General features: G+C 37.5%; 1 protein-coding gene across 4 annotated transcripts in view; it reads right to left on the reverse strand.

Annotated features, from left to right (window-relative positions):
* Window positions 1–3,652: 3,652 nt before the first annotated feature.
* Window positions 3,653–20,730, reverse strand: part of LOC132940548 (amyloid beta A4 precursor protein-binding family B member 1-interacting protein) — a 44,181-nt gene continuing 27,103 nt past the window's right edge. For 3 of the 4 annotated variants that reach the window (XM_061008269.1, XM_061008268.1, XM_061008270.1), the window contains exons 3-9: window positions 8,795–8,912; window positions 8,615–8,713; window positions 8,420–8,470; window positions 7,507–7,619; window positions 6,988–7,213; window positions 6,698–6,873; window positions 3,653–6,224 (exon numbers count right to left, since the gene is read on the reverse strand). In XM_061008269.1, the coding sequence (XP_060864252.1) occupies window positions 4,764–6,224; window positions 6,698–6,873; window positions 6,988–7,213; window positions 7,507–7,619; window positions 8,420–8,470; window positions 8,615–8,713; window positions 8,795–8,912 (2,244 nt within the window). In that variant the 3' untranslated portion in view covers window positions 3,653–4,763. Of the gene's footprint in view, window positions 6,225–6,697; window positions 6,874–6,987; window positions 7,214–7,506; window positions 7,620–8,419; window positions 8,471–8,614; window positions 8,714–8,794; window positions 8,913–11,737; window positions 12,808–20,730 lie in introns of those variants that run through there. The other variant, XM_061008267.1, reaches the window with a different exon arrangement.

The raw sequence follows: 20,730 nt of genomic DNA on the forward strand, positions 1-20,730 counted from the left end.
CTGAGGACTTTAGTGATAATAGTTGCCCTAATATAATAAATTATAATTATAATAATTGTTCGTGATTCGAGTTTACGGACCCGACGACTGCAGAAGTGAATTTCACAACATACAAATGGTGTTCGAAATGAGCTCGGAAGGACTCTATTATGTGTGCCTATAATAACAGCTGATATTACAAGTTACGACAATAGTTAGAGTTAAGCCCATTTTTCGAGAGTGGAAAGATCTACATTTCCTATTTTTAAACTGATTTTTTAAAAAACGAACTATTAATTAATATAAGTCCACAAATAATTTTAGCAAAAATTCGTTCAGGCCCTATGCAATAAATTAAATACTATCTTGATAATTTGTTTATAATTTATTGATAAAACTTTTTTCAAATATTTAAAGTACTTATATTTTAAAACACCTATTATATAATTAATTGTAATTTTCAATCCTCAGATTGTACCAGATATTAGGTGATTAAGAATCAAAAGATATTTTGAGAACCAACGACCTTTCATCGAATTTGTACCGTTTATGGATTTGTATTAATTTTTTATGAATGTAAATTTCCAAAAATAAAATTCGTTATCAATTTGCAGCTTTTTTCCTTTCACGTTTGGTAAAATATTATAGTAAATATCCACAACATACCTACCATCATTCTTTAAAAGTATTAAGTACCTACTCGATAGTCATAATAAAGCTGGGAGAAATTAATTATTTCTGGTGAGCTAGAAATTGTTTTTTTGACCTTCACAACGATAAGGTTTTTTACCATTGTCGCCTACCTATTAGTGAAAAAGGCGTATACGCACAATATGCGTTTTACCAATACTTCATTGGGTAACATACGTCACCCACTGGACGATTATTTTAACGTGAAACCATAGAATAAATGAAACTAAATTTAAATAAAACCATTACATTTATTTATATTATATTCTGTGATATTTTCACTGCGCCCCTCGATATCAAAACATTATTTTAACGAATAAAAGTGTTAACTATACAGAATTCGGGTTATAAATATTTTATTTGGTATAAAATTTTATTAGGTATTATATTCTAATGTTACCGGGTTTCTGGTTTAGTAACATTATTTAATTATTATTCAACTTTAACTACATAATTTTTTATCTATTCTAATGTACTACCCGTCTTTTTATAGTATTGAATTAATTAAGATATAATTTAAAGTGTAAATATTACACATTTTGCACCACGGGAAATTTCTAGAATGACTACTATTACTATTACTAAATTACTAGATGACAATAATATTCGGAAAACCACATTTATAGGGCATTATAATAATTGTATTATTATTGCAATCGTCTTCATAATAATTTTTAATTCTGAAATCTAAATTACTATCCTTCGGTACCTATAAAACATTTATTATTTTATTTATATTATGTATGTTGTAGAGCATAAGGATAGTCAATACAACCACTTATAAGGGGTTTTGAATAGGCAATTTGAAGAATTATTTATTTGAAAAATGAAATGAATACAACAATATTTAGGTAATATTATTATATTATATTTATTTATCATTTTTATAAAGATGAAAAACGTTTTTCTAAACCATTTAACTTCCTATGTATAAAATGTGTATTTGACAAAAAAAGTTACAGCATTTTCATAAAAAAAAATGACATCATGTTACAAGCATTGTCACACTGGACATATTATGTGTATAAAAAAAATATAACAAAGATACGGTTTATCTGTTTTTGATAATACAAAACAATACATCTTTGATTCACAACCGAATAAAACAAAAACATTTTTGATAAAAATATCCAATTGGCTGTAATAATGGATTTACAAGTGTGAAGTGGCTTCTATACACTACGGTCGTTACTTCTATTGGGTTGTCGTGTGCTTATGAAAAATTAAAAAAAAACAGTTCTGTACAAACCACCAACGTCAATAATTATAACAAAACTATTGAACTTTCATTATAAAATAGCCAATAGGAAAAAAAACGTTGTCGACGATGTTTTTTTTTTTCAAAATCTTAACAACATAGTTTTATTAAGTTTAACAAAATATTTGAAAAAAAAAACAGATGTTCGACAATTTTGATTGTTTAAATTCTACTGACGCTCGTTATGTTAACAATTATTAGGAAATGCACTAAACAATGGATTAAACTATTGAGATCTTTTCTATTTATGATAAGTTCTTTATCATACGATTACAAATATGTTGATATTGGCAATTATTTGCCTATATGACTTGTGGGTAAGTACACATTGGATTTTAAGACTGGAATTACATTTGTATACGAGGGTATGTCAATATGTCATTGTGTATAATAATTTATCATATTATTTAATAATGTGATACCTACATTGTTATAAAAATTATATATTTTAGCTATAATTATTATCATATTAAACCTATTAGTATTAATAATTTCCTTGCATAAAAATATTTCATGACAATAGGACCATAAAATTCAATCTAGATAATAACTTTAATTACAATCCAACCGCGCCAAACAGTCTGAATTCTTCTCTGCTAAACATTCACCAATAAATTATTTTTTCTAACAAAATAAGTTCCTACATCATAGCTTATCGTCGTCTCAGAATGAAAAAGTTCTAAATCAACTTTTTTGCATATTATCATTTAATATTTGTTGTATAATTCAATCCTGAAATCGTATCGATCCATTTATTATACAATTAAATACAGAGAATGAAAAGGTTCCAATTCATACGTGAACGATAGGTACAGGCTAACTTAAAAACGTTACCCTGAACAATTACAAAGATTACGTTGGAACCTTTTCATTCTGAGACGACGTTATCTTTGTTTCAACCTCAAATTAAATTATATTATACTTTCAAATTGTTATCAAGATTATTTTTTTAAATAGTTGTAAAAAGTACAAATTTTACAACTCGAGTAAATATAACAAGGTTTTTTTTTAATGTACAAGTAAAATGCGACTATCGAAAATTGTTAAGCGATAACCATTTGGATTTTGTGTGTTTATAAAAATATAAAAAGATATTTTATGAATTGTGTATAACTGTTTTGGACTATTTATATTTGAACAGTTTGGACAATTTTAAAGATTATACATCACGTTTTACGTGAAATTGGGTACAGAGTTGAAAAAAACCATTGCTATAACATATTTAGTTTTATCATTTTATCGGTAGTTAACTTTTTACACTTTTAAAATAGAGGCATACAAATCATACTATTGATTGACTTGATCAATATTACATTTAGAATTTATACAAACACACAGAACAAAATGGAGTTTGACGCATGTTCAAATAAATCTAAATCTACAGCATTGGTACACTATAGCAGTAGACAGTGTCGTGACAAAATACCATTTCCTAAGAAACGAGATGATATGAACTTCTGCATCATCGGTGATGATAAAATAATTACTTAAACACTCGATATACAATAAAAAAAAAGTCACAAATTACTTTATTTGTTATAACTTATAATTATTATAGTTATATATAATATTATATATATAAAAAATAAAAACATAATCATAATGTTTGGAAATTAATGTACAATAAAAAGATAAATGTTGTCGAAGACTTGGGCAGCAAAAATAATAATAATCACTGTACCATGTAAAATAACATCGTGATATGAAGAAAAAAATGTAAACATATTACAATACATGGTTATGTATTTATTATATAGATATATAAATTAAGCACCAATTACGATACTATTGCAACAAAGACAATATCAGAACTGCAACATTATGTTTGTAATACCATTACGAATAAACATTATATAATATAAATGTATATAAACAATTACGATTATTAATATTAACACAAAAAAAATAAAATAAAATACAGTCTTTTAGTAACATATTATTTTGTAGAAAGAAAAATTAATAAATTAACGCAAAACACAGGTGTGAGGGAAGACGCTGTTGTTCTCCTACTTTGGACGACCGTGGCTACACAAACAAAAATAAAACAACTAGCCCAGGGTCTTACTATGAGTTTTAGCCACAGCGTATTAACAAAAGGTTGTATAATATGACCAGTCAGCCGGTGGCAGGCATCATTGTTACTAATAAAATATAATATTATTTTCCACCAAAAATTTAAGACTTAAATAGGTACCATTTAGAACTGTATTATTATAGATCATAGACATATTACAATTAATTAAATAATTAAGTTTAAATGTCTAAGGTATTAACTATTATCGAAATTATTAATCATAAACTGTCATAATTTCATAGCTTAACTGAAACATATTAATAAAATAAACAGCTGTACTTCATTTAGGCTTTAAACATAATAATAATATGACATCTTTAATTTAAAACAATGAGTTAAATTGAGACATCGGAAATTTATATAATTGGGATTATATGATTTTGATGAAACCTGCTTGATCGATTGTGGCTACTGCACTGTCACAACGCACAGTATGACCCTGAAGCCTTGGCCGTCGAGGGGATTTTCCGATACGGTTTAATTTTCCCAATATTGACTACAACGGTATTACTACTATATATTACTATAAACCGATCGAATAAAAAACGATCACTAACAATATTACACAATTCGGTTGTACAAAACAAAATAATTAATAAAATAAATAGTATGAGTAGGTATAGTACATGAAGCGACAAAACGGCTCTATAGACGGCAACGACTAACAATATCGCGTCGAGCCGTACATGCGAGACACGACAGAAAACGGAAAATAGAATGTGAAAAACGAACGGAATGAGTATATAATGATGGTACTCATCGTTACGAGACGACGGTTGTGAGTTGAGTCTTCTCGGACCTCGGGGGCGGCGGCGGAGGTGGTCGCTTGTTGATCTTGTTGGTGGACCGGAGATGTTGGGCCGCAAGCTGTTGTGGTGGCGGTGGTGGCGGTGGCGACGAACAAGTGGCCGGACCCGGGTGCTGCTTGGGGTACACATTCTCGTACAGGTTGTTGGGCCCGTAATGTTCGGCTACCCAGTTGCTGACGTTGGCCTCACGACTGTACGCGTTGTTGGTGCCAGCCGCGCCACTGTCGGTGAACTGCACTTGGAGCCCGTGCGCCGGATCCCGGAACCCGAGCACTTCGTGCGGGGTGGCCATCGTGTCGAGCTTGCACTTTTGCGCCACCTGCCACTTCTTGCAGACGACCCGGTGCAGGTCGGCCAGGAATGCTGTGCTGGGCGGCGACAGAAGCTTGGGTGGTGGAGGAGGCACCGCGTTTATCAGCTCGTCGTCGTCGTCATGGTCGACATCGCCGTCGTGGTCGACCAACAGTTCGGGGGGCGGGGGCGGCAACGACTCCAGACTGGGCGTCCGGCGGTGCTGCATGTGATGGTGGTACTGTTGTTGGTGGTGCTGCTGCTGGTACTGTTGGTACTGCAGTTGCTGGTGGTGCTGGTACGGCTGCTGGTGGTGGTCGGCGAACTTCACCGATTTGACGGGTTTTTGTTGGTTGGCGGCCGCAGTGGCCGCGGCGAACGCTGTCGCCGCCGACGTCTCCGTTACGGAACAGGTGAGCTGACGCGTGGTGGCCGTCAGCGGCAGTTTGGGCGGCTTCCGCTTGATGGTGCCGCACGGCGGGTAGTCGGACTCAAACGCCACGTCGCAACCGGACGACGAACCTCCCGAGTCTGACGACAGTCCGCTCTCGGTGTCGTCCAACATCATGGCGGCGGCGGTTGCGGCGACGTCGTCATCGAGTCCCACAGACCCACGTCCCGCCGTCCCGCGTACCATCGAACCGTCGCGGCGCAGGGACGTCCCGGACGACGACGGCGGCGCGGGCGACATGGACGACGTTTGCGACAGGTCGCCGGAGTCCCCGCCGGCCAGCGCCGACTCGTAGTTGTCGAGCAGCTGCTGTCCGTACTTGACGATCCGTATGGCCGACATCCACTTTTGCAGCGTCCGCTCGTCCTCGGCGCACACGTACTTTATGTACTTGGTGGACTTGGGCTGCTGCAGACACGGGTGTTTGATCGCGAAACAGTGTTCGGTCGGTGCCTTGTACTTCTTCCGCCAGCCCACGCCGTAGTACACCTGGTTCACGTCGAACGTGGCCAGGCAAACGAGGTCCTTCGGCGACCGCGAAGTCTTGTCCTTGTAATAGTACAGCCCCGAAGCCCTGAGAACGCTGTGGTACTTCTTCCAGCCCTTCCTCGAGTCCGTTTTGATGTACAGCGGGCCCTCGACGCTCGGAAGTCCGCCGTTGCAAAAGTATTCCTGCAATGCAAAAAAAAACTGGTCAGTAAAAATTATGTTTGCAGTGGTATGCTTGGGGGCACTGATATAATATATATGTATCGTATATATATAGGTTGGTAGGGGCTATGATCCAACGTGCGACTTATGGTCAAAAACACCGTAGGTGTTAAAAATAATTGAAAAAAACTCGAAAACAACGAATTTTTTAAAACGAGCACAACTTATAATATCAGATCACAACCCAGATTAGGCGATGGGGTTAATCGATCGGTCTTATCGTTGAATTATTATATAAATCGCTTAAAAAGTAATATAAAGGACTATTTTTTTTTTTTAATTTTTACCACCCGTGGTAATTTAAATATAATATTTGAATGGTTATTTTTATTTTTTTTCTTCCATTCGAAGGTAAGTCAGTTATAACCGAACAGTAATAACCGTTGTTTCTAAAATATTACGCGGTTACGTTTTAAAATATGTGCAGTGCTTACTTGTGCAAAGTTACTAGTCGCGTGGTTTAGCGACTGATTGCTGGTGTTGAACAACGACGGATTTTCGAATATCAACGTCCTCTCGGGCCGTTCGACGAACAATAAACGGTTCTTGGAATCTCTGGTCCACAGCATCAGATTGTCTACCAGCAACTCGTGTTCTTCGTAAACGCGTTCTGAAAAAATAAAAAAAGCGTGTAAAAAAAAAAAAATGTATAAAAAACCTAAAAATCTAACACGTGTTGCAAAAGTATGGATTCTTTTCTGGATTTTTTTTTTTGTCAACGTACCCATGTGAAGGTCGGGCAGATGTTCGACGAGCCCCCAGCGCGGTCCGAGATTAATGTGATGTTTGTCGGCCAACAATCGCATCACATAACTGCAGCGCATACCCTCGTCGACCAGCAGCGATTTCGCCCCACCGTCGTCGTTGAACACTTTGATGAACAGTTTCTTCACACTGGCCTCCTTCATTTTCTGTAGGGCCAGACGGATTTTCTCCGCTTTAGACGACTCCTGAGAGCGCAACAACAAACACACGAGTAACAATCATTATTAAAAGAAAAAAAAAAAACGATTCCGTCGACGCGGCACAATGCGCAGCAGCGCACATTAATAATATAATTTATAATAATAATAATAATGGATAATATCGCGACTGTATTACTACCGTATAAAATATTATTATTATAGACGAATGACAGTCGTGGTTTACGATGGTATTATGCGATATGCTCGATACGCATTAATACCGTAGCGACAGTAAAAAAATAATATAAAAACGATTAACCGCGTACAATAATACATACTTTGTTTCCTGCAGAGTGATTGGTAGTGCCGCTCGAAGCTGAACTCTCGCTGCTCGACAACAACGATACGCAATCGGAAAACGCGGAATCATTGTCCGGACTGTCTGTCCTCACTAGAAAAATACAATTTATTACATTTACAACGCTATTTCGATTCACATAATATTATGTACGTCATTTGTATTGCGTGTATATAGTAAGAGACCTACGCGCGGTGGCGATCGGAAGAAAAATGTCGACAAAAAAAAAAAAAAAATAGAAAAAAGGGATAAGTGAAATCGGACTTACATCGCGATTTATCTGCGATAGGGTATTCCCCCGATTTGTGCTACACAACATCTATCGGATTTGGGTAAAGTCCAGAGAATTGGGCTTACCACTCAGTCTTAAACGTATACACGGACCGAATGTCACGAACCGTCTTTTTGATTCATTACCATTTGGACCGCGGCCAAAAACGACACCACGATTGTCGGACCGGAGGAGTGATGGCGTAACAACCACGGTATTGTATTGGCCAGGTGCCTCTTTCCTGATATTGACCCTTCCCAGACGACGACCGTATTATTATTGGAACGGTAACCGTATTGTGAGTTATAATAATAATGATAATAATAATGGGCTATATGGGCACTGTCTAGTGCTATATATATATATATATATATCATACAGGTATTATTATTTGTACGTGCATATACCGCGAGACGGGGGAAAAAAAATTTGTAAAGAAAAGATTTTTGTGATTTGCCGCACAATCGGCAAACCCGAAATGTCTGCCCCGGCGTATTATATATTATAATAACGATAAGGGGTTGTTGTCGTTGTTGTCTGCGTATGAATAAATAATCGCGGTGAAACACAATATAACAGAATATAATATTCTAAACATGTATGATGTCGTGACGGTTTTTACCTGTTCCCGTTTGATTTGAATTTGACAGCATCCTGTTTATTGAATTGTAATCTGCAATGATAAACAAATGAACGTCACGTTATTATAATAAATTGTCAACTATATTTTCGTATTTCATATTAATTATTATCACGTATCACAATATAATATATTAACGCGAAACGGACGACGAAAACCCGAGGTCGATTTACGTACCGATTTTTTCCGAATCCAATAGACTGTTGGTGCTCTGGTATTGGGATTCCAACGCGCACAACTCTCCCAACACGGCGTCTAAGTCTACGTCTTGAGTATCTGAAACGCGAAAAAAAAATTCAAATTACATCATTATTGTCATTAAACCCAACCGTTCCGTATGTTTCGTGTACGACTTACCTTCTAAGTTCGCCATCGAGAATCTATAAGAATCCATCCGCTGACCAGCAATGTCCGTGGCGTTGGGGGCTTTCAAGATGACATTGTCGATCGGCTTGGACGGGCTCTTGTCCAAACTCTACAAAACAATAAAACAGACGAAAATTGTTATTCCGACGATGGAAAATAAAACGTAGGCATTATAATCGAACAAATATATTCTAGACACAGAGAGGTACGCGTGTGCGGTACGTCTTCGATTTGTGCGCACACACGACCCACCTGCATGTAAGTCGAGGGGTGGCTACGACCCTCAGACGTTTTGGGTTTTCACGTTATACATAATATATATATTATTACTATTATACAATCTAGTTCGTGTTCGTGCGACGTCAAAACTTCTTTACAAACGCGACCGCTCCCCCTCGCGGCCGAAGAACGACGAATCCGACCCCCCCCCCCACAGGTCCGTATTATATTTTACGAAAATCCTACCTACGACGAGCGCACACTGCACGGTCGAAATACCTACGACGTTTTTCGATTATTTTTCCGATACGACGACCGACGGTTACAGCTATATTTTATCCTCAACCGTCCGTTGCGTTCCTCGTGCACGCAAATCTCGTCGACGTTCGGTTCGAAATAAAATATTATAATCTGTCTCCACTACGCGTGTCAGTACAACACGATGATAATACGCTATAATCATGCGCGTACACACGTTTCGATATTATTACAATTTCCACGCGCACAAGTTATTGTGGAGCGGCGTCGTCGGTAGTTTGAAAATTATAATAATTCTCCAAACACATGATGTGATAATATTATACATCATGACACGCAGTTAAAAAACTGCACGGTGCACGTCATATAAAATAATAATATATAGGTCACGCGATTTTTCGATTAATTTCTATCGTCATTGCAGGGCCCAGCCGGTTGATAATGACGACGACGAGCGAGGCGCTAAACGGACGACGGCCTGCGTCATTTTATAAGCATCGGACGACGACGCGTTAAGTATAAAAGTCATAAAAAAAAAAAAAAAAAACGTTTTAATATTGACTCAACCCCGCACACACGCGTAATATGCATATAAATACGCGGTACGCCGCATAGGTCGTTTCAATACGAAAAAAAAATAAAAAAAAAACATTATGTTTTCAATTAAAAACGAAACAATGATCCCCGCGCATAATGCATTGTGTTAGGTCAACTGTCTCGATTATTATTATGCGCGTTTTTCAAGACTCCGAAGCCTATATTGTATGATATTTTAAACGCGCCATTGTTCTTCGCGTTCCTCTGTAATAATAATAATAATAATTATTCCGATGATTATTATTATTACTATCGTATACGCGATGCATAATAATCAGTAAAAAGTCGGCCTCGTCCATTAAAAAACCACCCAAATATTCGACTAATTAGTTCGTGCGCGTATTATATAATTATATCACGTGAATATTGCTATCGAAAGAAGACCGGCGCAGTCGATTCACATTAATAACATAATATGTCACAATGACTATTTACGGGACGATTGCGTCGTTTTTTGATCGATTTGCGTTCGTCGAAAATCTGACAAGAAAATCTTATCAAAACCAAACAGTTCTCCCGACGCCGATCGGCGGCGGCGCGCAGGAATTTTTTTACAGAAATTTGACAACATCTACCGACGGCCACGGCTAATATATTGTCAGGCCGCCATCGTTGTACACTTATTTTTAACTTAAATCTGATAATAAAAATTGTATTATTATTTTTTTTTTAACGTCAATCTAATTCGCGTAATTCGTATTTAAACAAAACGTTTTAATTAATTTTTGCGATTAGTCTTGGACTTTTCTGTATGCCGAGTATATGGAATTTACGTTATTTACTGCGGTGATGGTTCTTATACAATAGGTGTATTTGTATTTATAATTGGATGCTCATCCGTCATCGACATGCATAATATCTTCAGACTTCAGCATTAAATTCCGACCACCCTCGATATCACTTCTGCAGAAATCGCACTCTCTTTCATGACCACTCCCACTCACAACTCAAGCATAAAGCCGCAATCAGCCTATATGCACAGAATGCTTCGATAGGCTCTTATATTCTATTCTATTTAAATTTATACCCAGCTCAACTCCTAGCAAGGTTGTTATAATTTAGTTTAATAATATAATGTGCCATTGGTACGTATAATATATTATATTTCATTGAACATTCTTTTAATCTTATCAATGTTTTGATAAGTATCTGATATCTCTTTACTTACATATTATTATGTACGAATTCCACGTTCAATCGTATAGGTAAATAATAACAATATACACCCGGCGCGGGATTCATAAGAGGAAACGAGTACCTATATATTGTATAGGTAAGAGTTAGATTCTCGTCCCGCGACGTGTTGAATATTATGTTTCATTTTCAGTCGAATACAATCAAATATTATATCAACCTACAATACGCACTCAGTAATAAGGAACCACCAGCTACTATACAATAATAAAATAATATTGTACGTGCTACAGTGTCGTATAGTGTACGACAACAACAGCAAAAATAATAATAATAATGTAATTGTCACAACTATAATTATTTGAAAACACCGGAGAGCACGCAATAGGCGTGGTGCCCACCATCCATGTACGTAGGTATAACTACATTGTATTATTATCATCGTCGTTTGCTACTGAAACGTATTTAAACGAAAAGGAAAAGAACGACGTACGTTACGTGCTCATACTTTTCTCGTACCTATATGTGCCGTGGCCGCAAAACAGCAACAGGTTATCATAATAACAATGATCACGGCAATAACAACACTACAAGACGATATTGTTATTGTGATATAATATCATACGCGGAGACGCGATTTTTCCGACAAGACTCGAAGAGGAAAACTGCGTCGATGATCGATAATTCAGCGATTTATTGGCCCCAAGTGGCGTTCAAGGTACTTACGGTGGGCTCGATCACGGTCAGTGGCGTTTCCGATCGATCAGTCGTCTTGTGCACGTCGACGACGACCCGGCTAGTGTGAAGGATCGTCTGTGGCACAATTTCGCCGTTAACGATGACGCGTCGTTCGTCTGGCAACGACGGCGGCAGCGTGAAAACGCGTTGGTTTGAGGGCGGCGACGGGAAAACGCGTTCGTTTGGTCGCGGCAAGGGCGGCGTGAAGACGTGTTCGCCGGGCAACGGCATGCGCTGCCTCTGGGCGATCATCTGAGCGACGTTCCTCCGGGTGGTGGAGAAACTGGAGGCTCTGCGCACGGCCACCGAATAGCACGGGGGCGGCGGCCGGAAGCTGCTGCGGCGCCTCATCGGCGAAGGCGGTGACGGCGGCGACCGGTGCACGCCGGAAAAGCTGACGGTCCGCTTGACGGGCGCGCGCCGGCGCACCGAACTCGCCGCGCTCGACAGCCGCGTCTTCAGTATCGGCTTGTAGCCGAACGTCAGGTTGCCGTAGATGTGATAGTCGCCCTCGTCGGAGTACGACGATGACGACGAAGACTGACCGCGTCCGACCGCCGTGACGGCGGCCCGGGTCTTGTTGCCCACGGTCCCAAAGCCGTAGCTGCCGTCCTCGTCGCTGTCGCTGTGCTGCTGCTGGCTCCGGCCGCAAGCGTACCGGGTCTTGCACGAAAACATGACGACGGTGATGGGTCTTCCGCGGACGTCGGTCGAGAACTGATTCCGGGTCCCGGGATGGGTGGCCGGTCGTCGGATCGCGACGACCGGGTGTCCCGGGCACCGGAGCAGCTGCTGCCGCGCGCTATACGGTCGGGTCCGCCAGGTGCAATCTCGAAGAGGCCGCGCGCTTGTGCGTGTGTGCGCGCACAACACATGTCCCGCCCGTGTCTCTCCGCGGTAACACAATATAGGTACCCGGCCGCGGCGCGACAGAGAGACACGACGTCGAGATCCAGAGATCCAGCAGCAGCAGCAGCAGCGATCCGGGGGGAGAGCGAGGGAGCGAGAGAGCGAGACGCGCGACCGTAGTTGTACAGACGACCGATGATCGGCGGCAGATGTTCTCGCAGCAGCATAATAATAATATTCGAAATCCGATTCTCGCCCGACACCGAAACTCGTTTACGTCGTGTTGTTTATGTACCTACATACGCGTGTGTACCTCTATATACATATTATAATGATGATAATACCTATGCTGTGTATATACGTTTTTTATATATATATATATATTATATATTACATATACATACACTACCATTATTATATAGTTTACGCGCGCCGGTACCTGCGGTTTTTTTTTCACTGAATTATCGTCGTCGTAGTAGTACCCGACATTATTCGCCCTCCTGGGCATGTTACACACACACGCGCGCGCACGGATTTCGATAAACAACAAATCTCGAAAAGTGTGTGTGTTTTTTTTTTTTCGATTATTTTTGCGATTCGGCGTCGCCATATGGCAGGCCAGACGGCGGCGGCGGCGGCGGTGGACGAGTGGTTCGTCGTCGGCTATAATATATTATTATTTTTTTACGTTTTCAAACGCTGAGATAAGGTACACGGGAATTAATAATAAGACTCGTGTACGCAGGCGCCATCGCCCGCCACCGCCGCCGCCGCCGATGTTAAATGTCGGACACCGCAAACGCAATGATAACGCAGAGGACGACTGCCTGTTGCCACACACGATAAACCAGTTGGCTTTTAACGACGGCGCACACACGCTATTGTGTGTGATTTGTGCGATTGTGTGCGCACAATAATAATAAATAATAATATGTGTACAAACGCAGCACGCGGCGTGTATGATAAATGTTATCATTATTATTATTATTATTTCTGGTATAGAGCTGGCGAGCTGGTATGTGCGGACTCGCGTGTCGACGATGACTTTCCGAGATAGCGCGGCGAAAACGCAATCGTACGGTGCACAACAACAACAACAATAATTATTATTATACGACTATATTGTAGCATAATATTATAATATTGCGTGGACCCTCGGTGGGGGGGGTAAGGGAATGTCGCAGTTCATGTTGAGGTCGATATGAAAATAATTGTAGGCAAAGCGCGTGCGAAAACCGGAAAACCGCGGCGGTCATCGATAAAACTGCTACAGCAGCCGATAACCACTCTATTTACGCACACAATGTGACACCCATACAATATTATATCATTACCCATACATTGTAGGTATTATACAATATATAATGGACACGGTCACGCGAATGAGATAAGAGGAAACATGTCAAGTTAGTTCTTTTAAACGCGTGTGTAGTGGCCTTGGTTTTCCTGATTAAACTACTGTTCACATTGAAAAGTTTAGAATTATCAGTTATTATCAAAAAATTATGTCAACCTACATTGGCAAGAGTAAAAATAAAACCCAAAGTGTATTACACTACTACAAATGGAAACGCCAATGAACAGTGTAGGTAATCCGTATAGCGTGTAGGTCTGATCTGTACCTTTATCGATAAAGGAAACGTGAAAAATAATACTGTATTGAGTCTACATTACTGGATATAGAAAAGCGGCGTCCAAATGTTATAGACAATGATGCTTATTTCAAAACCTGAATACTCGTTCGTATATGTTACTATATCTCGAAAGCCAGCCTGGAGTTATGAACGATTGTATCGAAAATATTGATACATAGTGCCGAGAGAATAATATACGAGTGTCCCAAAAAACCAGACCTTTTCGGTGCCAAAAAAAAAAAAAAAACGGTAAAATGTAAAACCAACACCAATCATAGACATCCGAAATAGACAAAAACGAACCAAGGAAAACGATAATTCAAAGACGAAAAAAGGACACACGTCTTAAAAAAATGTAATTACGGACATAGTATCGTAGCCATTCGTAGTTACTATCACTGCTCAAATTGACCAACAACAACTAAAACGAGAGCAGAAACAAATACACAACGAACCGACTAGACAAATTCAAGGTCGGTGCAGCGACTTAAGAATGAGATATCTAGATCTTAGATATTATCAAGACTATAATAGTCAGCGAAGACACCGGGCAAAATATTTCTATTGGTGTATTTGGTGGTGTACGGACAAACGTAGAGTGTGTGTTTTCAAATAGACTTTTCTAACGATGTAAATGCAACCGTCGATTCCGATTTGAATGTCACATCATTCGACAAATTTAAAACCATTCAACCGACAACAATTAATAGTAATAGGTACCCAAGAACGAGTGTGTATCGAAATTATAGCGATCAGTTATTGAAAATAAATCGATTACAACAACGGTTTTGGTACTATCGATCAGTTTTCCATAGTGAGAGACCTAATAAATGAAGACAGACGGTTGAGTATAATTTCGGCACAACCAAAAGTTTTGATTTCCATTCGACAACAAATCACTGGGCCTTGATTTATTGTTGTCGATATTCCAATGAAAAAAGTATTCGAGTTTTATTAATTAATTTAATATTAATGAATAATGATATTTTATAATTATTCGCTTCTAGAGACAGCCGTGTATACATTTATAAAAAATATTGTGTTTTGTATCCAATTAATTAATTGTTTTAATATACCAAATGTTTTTACAAAGTTAATTATAAAATATTAAATGTACCTACTGAAGGATGAAGAATATACTAATTGAATTTTTCATTGTTTACTTTTATGATTTTGTATTTTTTAATGGCGAGTATAAAACGAAGGACCTTTTGTTTTCGTTGGATATTCCGAGACTGCTAAACACTAGTTACGCTCATAAAGTGCAACTCCGCTTTCGGTTTATTTTATCGTTTTTTCGTTCACTGTATTTTTGTATAATTTTTACTAATTACCCTTATGTAAAAATACTATAAGGTAATGCTGTTAAAGTTAAAAAGTTAAAAATAAACTAATTTGTATACTAATTGTTTAATATAGTAAACTTATAATCATTACACAACAATAGTAGTTCATTAGCACTAAGCAATAGATTTATTAGTTCAGGTACTATACTAAAAGGTTAAGGCCAAAGAAATTTTAATAGGTTTTAAAACTCCGATTCTGCATAATTATTGTGTGTTGCACTGACTGACGACTCGTCGCAGCGGACATTTGGAACGGATTCAATACGACAACTTCCATCCTTTGAAACTCCTCAAGATATTATCATCGTAAATTTCAGTAAATAGCACTTATACTATTTAATCCCACGACAGCTACCACGAGACTAATATTAAATTTCATCAAAAGTTATACACTTATACAGTGTTTATATTATACAATTTAAAATAGTCTTAAATATTATGTTTCGTGGGACCTGCACATCATATTAAGTACGTTTTAAATAACGCGCTCATATGATTATTTATTTTTATTTCTAGAAACGCATAAACTTAATTGACATGTATAATGTATATGTATATATATATTTCTGGTACACATTAAAAAATGACGATGATGGTTTTATGTCTCCGGTGGAATGCAAAATGCAGTATAGTCATTGACCATTGTCTCTACTCTATTCATTAGTGTATATTATATATTTCTCCAACATTAAAATGCGTATCATAACTTTAGGAAATATGTCGTATAGTTCTAAAAAGAAAAATACTTTTTTCCGGGCCAGTAAAAGTGTAGTCTATATTTGTAATTCGCCATTGATATTTTCAACACGTAAAATTTCTATATAGACAAAGTTTCGTAAAACGGCTGCAAAGAAAATAATGTAAGCGTGCGAGTACGTTCGTTTCTCAAACGTTAATCTTCGCCCTTTTCGGAGTTCAAACTTTGTTTTTTGGATGTGATAGGAAATAGGATTAGTCACACACTTCGCGTTAATATTTAGAATAACACATTATACCACGCCACCATCCCTCGCCGTGCAGATAGGTGAGCGAATCTAGTGGATATACATTTTTTTATTCCAAGTACAATATTCCAACAAACCTTATTACAATAATAATCGTTAAAATCGAAACCAGTTATTAGGAAACCGTTATATTGTAATATAATAGTACTTTCTACCCGTAATGTATCTAGCCGATAATCAATAAATTCAATGTGCGGCAGTTAAACGGAGCTGAATTTTAATTGAATGTTTATAGAACACCACCACTGGACAATTCGATCAACCTTACTTTAATGACATATTTATGAATCGCCAAGTGCGTATCGAGTGCTCGCAGTACACAACACAATGTTGCGCCACTGCCGGTGCAGTTTCATTGTCGTGTTCGTAATCAAAATGAAATAAAATTGCCGTAACATACACTGCTGTTGCTCCAGTCGGAGGGACGGACGACGTCTTAAACCGTGAAATATACTTATGGGCTGTATTGCGGGGTCTTTGTAAACGACGCAAACACGAATTTATGTCTTTCAAGACCAAGTTTGGTAATGTCACGCTGCGAACAATATTAGGTTATATCATTGTGCACCGGGCGATCTCGTATCCTCTGGATGTTCCACACATGTCTATATTATATTCGGCCCAAAAAAACGACCGACAATATATTACGTCCGATAATGCATAAATGTATAATGTACACTAGCAGCATTGTATACAATGTTGTGTAGTTCGTCGATGTTTACAAGAACAGAACAGAATATTATCAACGTCGAAAAACGAAAAGCCGAGCCTTCACAATTCATATTATTAAATATTATGTAGGCATATAATTTTGATATAACGATATTATACGTACTTCCTCTGTACTGCGTACAATGTAGTATGTACATATATAATAAATTATTACTAATAATTTGTTTTCATCTAGCTGCAGTGTATTTTGTAACAAGTCATTTTAAATGCACATTCAAAAGGAGTACTTGTATAATTTATTTTTTAATATAATTTTAAATGTTTTTTTACATCATATTTGTTTAAAAAATAGGTACCCGTAGTATTTAATAAACTTTGAGGCATATAATTGCATGTTTTTAAATGCAGATTTTAATGAAATTTTGGTCATTACCGTTTAATAATTAGACCAATATTACGATATTATATACAAATTGTAAATACTATATTATGACCGCGTATCCGAATAAAACAAAGTCATATCATTACATCTTGTATTGTATTATAATGTACCGTTTGTATTATTATCACGCGGTGGACGAAAATCAAATCCAGCCGAGCCCGCAGCTCGGGTTCGGCAGAACAGATTTCACATGTCCTGCAGCTTCGGATTCTTTCCAACCATCGTCGTCTCACCGACTTAATTGACCCGGGTGTTGTATTATATTATATTATATTTTACACACACGGCACACGGTAAGTGAAGTATAAATCATGTACATTAAACCGTCGCAGAACACCTGGCCAGGTGCAGTCGCGCGCATATACCTACCGCTCATCATCGTGCAGCGTCGTACTTACAACACGCGCCACCTGCCCCGAAGACCCGGACACGTGCAGTGCACACGTCGGCGCGGGGCAAGGATAGGTTTGCAGCTGCCGCTGCCGTAATAAGGGCGCATGCCATCTGTTGATGGTACATATACTTATGGGTCTTGCCTAGATAATATTATACACGTACCCATATACGTGGCCATACGCGGCCCGTAAAGTCGTCCTTGACGATCGAAATCCCGACAACACCGTGACGGACTTGTTGATCACGAGTGAGAGAGATATTGAGAGTGAGTGAGAGATATTGAAAGAGTGAGAGAGAGAAATACGTCGAGCAGCTTGTATACTACCTATAGATAGATATAATATGATATATGTTTTTGTTGTTGTTGTTGTTGTTGTTGCGGATGCTGTTATTCGGACCAGACCCGTGCCAGATTAAATCTGCAGGAGCAAACCAATTTAGGGGTGGGGGTACGAATAAAAAAAACCAACAAAAATAACATCATGCGATGGCTATCATTTATTTTATTTTTACATATTATTAAATACAATTTTTTTCATTTATAACCGAGTACTGAACGATAAAATTGTATAGTAATCATAATTTAATATAGTGTAGTAGAACACTGACACAGTCCTAGCGCCTGAGTTCTCTCCTCGACCGTACACGCTGCCACTCTGACCCAAGAGGGAGAATATCGAGGTTAATATAAAATAAACATTCGAAATACAAAGATCTGCTAGTGGGATTAGGTTGAGGGAGAGGAATACTATACCTGGCCCGGAACAGTGGCACGTTTTGGACTAAACGAATAACATTAAATACGAGTCTAGCGAATTTAAATTTTTAATTTTTTGGCCTATCTCTATAGGATCGAACTTCAAACATCAATACCTATATAGTATTATATTCGCGATCTGCGCTACTAAATCTCGTGTCTCTGTTTTCTTTCCATGCAAGGAGACGACTTTTTAGCTACATCAGCCGTTTAATATTTTGCCTGATCCGTCTATTTTAGACTATAATCCACGACCTCGTTTTAAAGCGATGCGTCTTGACTAACGAGTAATCTGTCTTTCAAATGTTGATTCATATATAATTTTTTAGGAAGCACTGCAGTTAGTTTTGAATCAATTATTATAATTGGCCGATTTTCAGATATTTTTCGTGTATTGGGTACCATAACAATCCGTTTTAACAACACAGAACAAATATTATAATAATAAGATGATATACCTACGTATAGATTTAGGTCACGCGCGCGGTTGGAATCTCCACGAAAACATTTGATTTGATTATTTTATATACCGACTGCGGTTTTCGTAACGCGTGTATTGATAAATATAAATATATACCGAGATCCCAGTGTAATATAATATTATTTCCGTTTAATAAGGCGTCTTCTGGGACTGGATAGGGTTGCTTGCTGCTGCAGACTACGGTACTGTATATATAGCGGCAACCGTGGTCGCGTCACGCCCAAACCGTATAAAACGTAATGAAATACATTTTGTTTTAAAAAAAAAACACCGTTCACATTTTATAACATTTCGATACATCAATTTTAGTCACGCCTCGGAAAGCACCCAATCTACACGCTATAACACCATTATAAAGTAATAATAATAATAATAATATGAATGGTAATTATATTATAATATTATATATAGATGATTAGTATAGATTTTAGATCGACGAGAAGAAGGTGATTGGTTTTACAACGATGTGTCTTATTTCTCTCGGTTTATTGCGTTTATATTATAACATTTTTTTCCCGATGTGATCCATTTCTATATCCATAGAATGAGAACTTCGCAACAGTTGAATGTAGCGCGTGCAACTTATGACGGTAATGCTTTTAAGAGGTAATATATTTTATTTTCACAGTAGTAGTTTTCCCAAGTTTTGTTACAAACAGAAAAAATGTAAAGTTGCGCAAGATTAATGAACTGTACGGTCCATATGTCTTAAATATTATAACTGCAAAATTTGAATACAAAGTTACCCATAACTTATAAGCTATAAGAACATATACAAGACAACTAAATTTAATAAATCATTATATATAAGCATATACGACATAATAAAAGTTTCCAATTACCGAAACAACAAACATAGTTCCGCTCAGAATAATTTTAGAATGCAATGATTTATCATCCCTTTCAAATGTATGTACCTACTTTAAATATTATCCAGACTACCTAGATCGATCGAGAATTTACCAGACTTAACATTAGACCATATACATTATACAGGGTGACTCACCAAGCATGCTCAAATTCAATTTCATAACGATTTTTTTCTAATTATGATTTTTTTGAATTTTTAAATATACTTTAAGACCATATTTTTAAATTCATCAGATTTTATTTAGGTGCTATGCTAAAAAAGTGGTCTTCTCCAGGTGACGATCCAAACATCTGTTTTTCAAATGGAAACCTCCCACCCCTTTTTTACTATAAATTATTCAGTACGTAATTTTTTTTTTAATTTATATATATATATGTACATCATTAAAAATGTTCACGAGTATTTTTTCAGTTACTAAAATATTTATACTAAGGCTAATAGTTTTTAAAAATGGTTTTACAAAAATATATAAAAGATTTGTAATATTGGATCTAGTATTTATTATACTTGGACCATTTATACAAAGTTA

Source organism: Metopolophium dirhodum, chromosome 3 (assembly GCF_019925205.1).
Source record: "Metopolophium dirhodum isolate CAU chromosome 3, ASM1992520v1, whole genome shotgun sequence".
In the NCBI taxonomy this organism is placed as follows: Eukaryota; Metazoa; Arthropoda; class Insecta; order Hemiptera; family Aphididae; genus Metopolophium; species Metopolophium dirhodum.